We start from the raw sequence: 6,497 nt of genomic DNA, 5'->3' as shown, positions 1-6,497 counted from the left end.
TACTCCCGTTACATGAAGCGGCAGAAATTACCAGATGGAAACAGGAATTAAGAAGAGAAAAAAAGGCTCTGCAGTAATTCATTGTTTCCTAACCAAGACGGCTTGTGCTTACAACGTTGAGAGGCGGCTGCAACGTGGCTGTTTAATCAGATCAGAATAACTCGGGGGTGGGAGCAACTAGTACCCCCGCCACCCCCCACCCCTTAACTGCAACCTTTCGGACTGGGGTTGTCCTCGGGCTGCTGCCACGCTTTGAGTCACCGGTCTCCCCCTTGGAGAGTCGGCGGCCCCGCGCCGGAGAGGCCCCGCCCCTCCCTTGTGAATCGCTGGCCTTGGTGGGAGGAGCCGGCCGATGCTAATGAGCCGAGTTGCCGGGAGAGCCAGGAACTTCTTTCCCCTCCGCTGTGTCAGGATCGCAGAAATTATGCCCCTTCTCTCACCATGAGCTGGCTCTCCAGTTCCCAGGGAGTTGTGCTCACTGCCTACCACCCCAGCGGCAAGGACCAGGCCCTGGGGGGGAACCATGGCAAGGGAGGGGAGGAAGCCACCACGAGGTAAGCCCGGGCACCTGAAAGCTAGAGAACAAAACAAAGCCCTCTTACCTGCTCCGGGGAAAAAAGTGACAGGGAAGTTAGTGTGGGGAGAAAGGAACCAAAAGCCACAGGTCGCGCTAACCTCGTGCAGCAGCAGAAATCTTCGGCTGGGGTTTTCTGTACTTTGCACCTCACCTAATCCTGAAACCGCCTCTATGATGACTGGTGAAGACGGATAGGAAGGAACTGGGGCGATGGCTGTCAGGCTCCTTGCTCAGCAGGTGCATTTGCAAATGCTGAAAGATCAAATAACTATATTTGAAACACTTCCTGTGAGATGGAATTCTTGAATGGGCTCAAGGCCCAGCCACTGGAACTGCTGCTTGGGAACGGCGCCAACAAGCAGGAGGGCTGTTCGCTGTATTCTACAATCTGCTGTTGTTACAGTGTGATTCTTTCCCCCCTTCTTCTGGCTGAAAGCAAACTTCTTAGGCAGAGAGCCCAAGACACTGGCCTGGAGCAGTAGGTTTCACATCCTTTGGCGTATGTAGATTGTTTGTTGGTGGGGGAGCTTTCAAAAAGGTTTTGTCAGGAAGTAGTACTCTGCTGCTAGAGTGACCTGTGGTTAATGCTAAATCACTTTATAGGCAGATAGGGCGAATGTTCTATAGACCACTGAGGTGCAAAGAGTACCGTGTATCTGTGTACTTTGTTCTGTTTTTCCAAGCCTCCCCCCGCTTCCTTTCCTTAATGACCTTCTCACTAGCTGAACATTTTTACCTCCTGTCTTAGATAGAAATTGTAAATATTGGCCTAGAAGCTTGCAAACAGCAAATGCTAACCTAATAGGGTAGGATACTAAATTAATTATCAGTAAGCACATTTCCTCCTTGATGTTTAATGTGATAATAAAACCTTCTTTGTTCTTTTGTGACTTATGCTTATGCCTTAAGCTGGAATAATGCCTTCTTTCATTTGTTTTAAAATCCCCAGATGTGGAGGAGGGGAATAAAAATCAATGGAACGGCTTTAATACTCTGCGCTAGATTCCCAGGCTGACCAGAATTTTTTCTCACGTTGCAACGACCATATGTATTCCATTGACTTAATTCATTTCCAAAGATAAAAGGGAACTGCTGCCTGTGCTTTGGATGTGTTATCATTTTATTTTGTGTGAGAGGGTCATAAAGTGTTCTCATCCATTTTTCTGTAGCACGCTAACGAGATAGTAACCTTTGAGCAGTAAGCAGACTGCAACGCCAACGCCTTACTGTCTGTAACTTGGACTCCCCTTGACGGTCAAAATGGCCAGAATTATGCAGACTTAGTACATGCTCCAGAGACTTTACCCTGGGATGGCCTGAGGATCTGAGCTGAATTTTGGGTCTTGATTGTGAGAGTGAAAAGAACCTTAGGGACTTTGAGTCCTGACCTCTCATTTTTACCTTGAGGACTCAAACCTCAGGGATTAGGCTGCTGCAAGGTCTGTTGTCTTAGGGCTTTGCCTGGGGCTGCATATTGAGATATGGAGCCTTTATCCGATGTTTGTGGTTTTGCAGCCTGTTGTGGGTGGCCTATACTTGAGTGGGTTGAGAGAACAAAAGAGAGGAACAGCTCATTCTCAACCTTGGCCAGAGCAGGATCATTCTCAACCTAGGCTAGCGCAAAATCGAGAGGGTGTAGGGTGGGCAGCTGCTCATACAGTGAGCACACTCCATGGCGTGGTAGTGCCAGACCTGTTCCCAAGTGCCTCCCCCACTGGCTGCCATACTGCTTGCCCATACTGGCCCCAAATTCCTACCACTGAATTAGAGTCCTAGGCTGGAGAAGACGGGAGCCTTGGTTTGAGGACTGGGGGGGAAGGAGAGAAAAGGGACAGTCCTTATTGGCTTTTACCCTTAAGCATGGAATCATTTATCAGATGACCTTAGTGTTTCTTTGGGAGGCACCTTCTTTAGCCTGGAGAGGTTGAGATATTGCTATTGGGGCGGGAGGGGGGTGGTGGTGGGAGGAGGGATTTGAGGGTGGGATGGGATCAGGAGCCAGCCTTTAAAGATGGTGGTGAGGGGGCGGGGCCCAGGGCTTGGCTCTGGCCCGAGGTTGTCAGCTGTACTTGAAGCATTGGCAAGCAGCCCTGAGGTGCAAGTTTGGTGGTTGATGCCTATATTAAAAAGCTCTTCAAAAGTCAAAACCAAACCAAAACAAACTGTGAAAAAGACAAAAGTTAGACTCTTGTGTTCCCATCTACCTATTCAGCAGTTGTTGAAGGGAGCACAGAAGTCTAACTTGGCTTATTGCAAGACTTTTTCTCCTAAATAATATGCACTTTGATGAACTACTTAATCAAATGTTTAGTTCAATAAGATGAACTCCTCTCTATGCCATCTGAAAAGTATAAAGGATTATGTATATTATTTAGGATATTTATAGAAAGCATTTGAGTTTTAGTCCTATGTTACCAGGTCCTTTTTTAATTGTTGTTTTGGTCTTTGGGGAAGCTGCGATAGTAGGGAATTAATATTTTTGTAAGTTATCTGTTAGTCTAAAATTCCCTCCATTCCATTCCATTATCCCTCTTTATCAGGACACATTCATTGGATACCTGATTAAGGAATTCTTCCTACTCATGGTTAGACCCTCTCAAATATTTACAGAATTCTGTTTTCAATTTGTTTTGTTATATTTCTTCTTGAAAACATTAGGATTTGAAGAAATACGCTGACATTAGTTGTTCTGACTGACTTGTGCATAGTCAAATGTTTCCAGAGGAAACCACTTTTTATGAGTAGCTATATTTATAAGACTTTATTTACTTGTTAATTTTCAAGTAGGTTTCTTAATGTTTACTTTTGGAAAGCAGTTTTTCAAAGAATACTGCGTTTTGTCTATTCTTACTGTTTTCCCTTGACTTTCCCATCATTTTAAGAAAAACTATTGTTTGCTTCCTATCAGTTTTTGCTAATATTTGATAAACATTAATGTCAAATGGTATTTTTCTTATTAAACCTTTGAACTCTAGTTTCGTCTGAGATATTTTTATGTCTTCTATGAGTAAATGTATAGCATTCATCATGTAAGATCTTGTTTTGTTGACCCCGTTTGCCATTGGTGTTGGGCAAGCAGAACCGAGAGGCTTGGTTTATGTCATGATGACATAAACCCTGAAAATCTGGGCTCGGGGGCCAGCCTGCATGGGGTCACATCCCGATTGATTCTCCCACTCATTCTCAGTGTGGCCTTGGAAGGGTTATTTAAATCTCTACCTGTAAATTGAACTTCATATTAGCGCTCACTTCACTGAGAGGATTAAGTGGAATGATCTAAAGCCCATAGAACAGTGCCTGGTTTATGGCTAGCTGCTGCTTGCTCTCACGCTAGATACAGAAAAGGAAAGAACTTATCGAGCTTTGTGGCATATCACATATTCTTCCTCATTTCAGAAGCATTTTCACAAATATCATTTTGTCACATGTTAAGAAACATGGGCATGATCCTTATGCTTAACTAAAAATGGCATAACTGAAAATTAACCATTGTGTAAAAGTTCAGGCCTGGCAGAGGGCTGCCATCGTCTAATGTCTTTCTTTTACGTGAATTTACAGCATTTTAAAAAAACCTATGTACTGTATCATGAATAGAGTTCTTTCCGTCTGAATTTGTGTGTTATCTGAAATTTTATATGTTTTTGGTGAAGGAAGGATGGCGAAGAATTGTTATATTGCAATTATGTCATAAGTGAACGACTGTTTCTTTTTATTTTTCCTAGCCTTATCATTGAAGGCGTGATTCCTCATTCTAATTTTGCAGGAGTTACTGACCAAATACATTTTTAACCTGTCCATGTGGATAATTGTTTTCTAGATCAATCTAGTCCTCCGTGTGCTGGCATAAGAGTACTTTCTAAAAACTGATTTTTTTTTTACTGTGTCATTTAGAAGCCCTATTCATAACTTTCTCTTGAATTGTTAAAAGACACACCCAGTATTCTAACTGGGCAGGTCTTACCTTTATTTAGAGTTCTGTGATATTTGCCTTTTAACCGCCCTCATCTGTGAGGCATGTGATTTTTGTGGGCCTGTTTAAAGTTATCTTCATGGGACTTATATTAGGTGTATGCCTTTCAAGTATAAGGATTTATAAATCACAAGAACCCTACCTTCTTAAAAAAAAAAAAAAAAAAACCTGCTGAAAACTTTCCTTGTTTTCCACGGTACTCTTACTTCTTTCATCACCTGCCTTTGTTTTTCTTTTCTAACGGGGGCTAGTGCTTATTTGAAGGTTTATGATTGCTCTTTTGGTGTTTAAGTTCTTAGTACTTGTCTTGTTTCTGAGAGTGTTGCAGCATGACGAACTCACAAAAATTGATGCTTTTAACGACGCACACGATGGCTTCTGGATTGCCTGGTAATTAGGCCTAAAGAGTTTTTAATGATTGGCCCACCAAAATGAATTATTTTTTCTCTTGTTTTAAAATTCCTCACTATCTGTACACCTGAGTATCATTTACAGGTTAGAAAAAGGACTCAGCATCCTAGAGGCCAAGGCCACACTTGTGTCAAGTGGAAGTCCCCTGTGCTCTATGGTCGTGGATCTGTGAGGTCTCACTCCCTTTGGTGGCCTTTGCTCTCCTACATCTTCTTGATTTGAATGCTGCCCAAAGGTCCTGAGAAGCCTCTCTACTTGTCACCCTTGTGGTGTCCCTGTGAGAGAGCTTGGAACAGCAGAAACTTGAGGCTTCCAGGCTGTTGCTTGGGTGGTGATGGAGTAGGGGATGGGAGTGGGCGGAGTTAGCAGCATGGTGTCCAAGCTTGGTTTGGGGAAGAAGGTGTGCTAGGCTGGGTGTGATGCCAGTCCTCTCCTGAACTCTCTCCTTTAGGTGATTACTGTCCTGACCTAAACCTTTCATTTCATACAAATACTCCGAGATGAAATGGTTTGTTGTCAAAGTTTTAGTCAGTATTGATTCTTTAATGACTTTGTTTTACTTTTGATAAGAGGAGACAGAAAATAAGAAGTTTTCTTATTTGAGGAGAGTGGGGATAAGTAAAGGTGTTGGGGGTGGATTAGGGAAGAGGAAGTAGAAGGGATGACGTCTGGATAATTCTGAAGACACATTCTTTTGACTTCTGTGTTTGTTGCTGTGAGCTGGCCAAGTTTATCCCTTTTTTTGCAGGAAGTAAACAGAAACCATGGAGATCTGTGTGGCCAGTTACTACATCTGGAGTCTTTTCTCTACTCAAGCCCACTAAGTATCTGAGTTTTTGTGTTGGAAAAAATTGTGAAACGTCATCCACTTGACACATGCTCTTTCGGTAGTTGCTTTTGCAAAGAACACTTGTGTCTTTAGGGAAAATGACGTTTATTGCAGGCATCTGGGTCATAAGGAAGAGACCATATCCCCTGTCTTCTTCCCTCAGGACTGGTCACATGGCATGTTGCTCTCTTTTTGGGACTCTGTTCTTTTCTGTCCACTGGCTTTATAATCTCCTCATTTCGAGCTTGACCTTGGCTCTCAATGGATACCCCACCCTCGTCGCCCTCTATCATCTTACATCTCATAGCAAAGGGACGGACTAATTTCAAATTTTTGAAAGGGGATCAGGTTTGCCCAGTTAATTTTTTTGAACTGTCCCAGGAAGCCTATGATTTGACCATTTGGGGTCTTTTTAGAGAAGCAGATTCTGTAGGCAGGGCAATTTCCCTCCAAAGGCAATGTGGCATCTTTGCTAAGCTGTTCAGAACTTATTTGATTCCTCATCTGTGAAATGAGTGTAATAATGCTCGGCTTCACAAGGTTCACTTTAAAGATCAAATGTGTAGCTTTTGAAAGGATTCAAAAAAATGTGAACATCAGGAATATTATTACTAAATCCTTTTCAATACAATATCTTATCTTTTCCTTGGACATTTTGCTGAACCAGAATTGTCATATCGAACTTTTGGGTTTAATTTGCACTTTCCTTT

At 42.9% G+C, this 6,497-nt stretch overlaps 1 protein-coding gene across 3 annotated transcripts in view; it reads left to right on the top strand.

Annotated features, from left to right (window-relative positions):
• The first annotated feature begins 389 nt into the window (after positions 1 to 389).
• ARHGAP18 (Rho GTPase activating protein 18) overlaps positions 390 to 6,497 on the top strand; it is a 131,949-nt gene continuing 125,841 nt past the window's right edge. For all 3 annotated transcript variants that reach the window (XM_070043487.1, XM_030853493.3, XM_030853492.3), the window contains exon 1: positions 390 to 554. In XM_070043487.1, the coding sequence (XP_069899588.1) occupies positions 442 to 554 (113 nt within the window). In that variant the 5' untranslated portion in view covers positions 390 to 441. The remainder of the gene's footprint in view (positions 555 to 6,497) is intronic.

The sequence above is a fragment of the Globicephala melas genome, chromosome 14, assembly GCF_963455315.2.
Source record: "Globicephala melas chromosome 14, mGloMel1.2, whole genome shotgun sequence".
Classification (NCBI taxonomy): Eukaryota; Metazoa; Chordata; class Mammalia; order Artiodactyla; family Delphinidae; genus Globicephala; species Globicephala melas.
The sequence above is the reverse complement of the archived record's forward strand: the minus strand, read 5'-3'. Positions and strand labels throughout refer to the sequence as shown.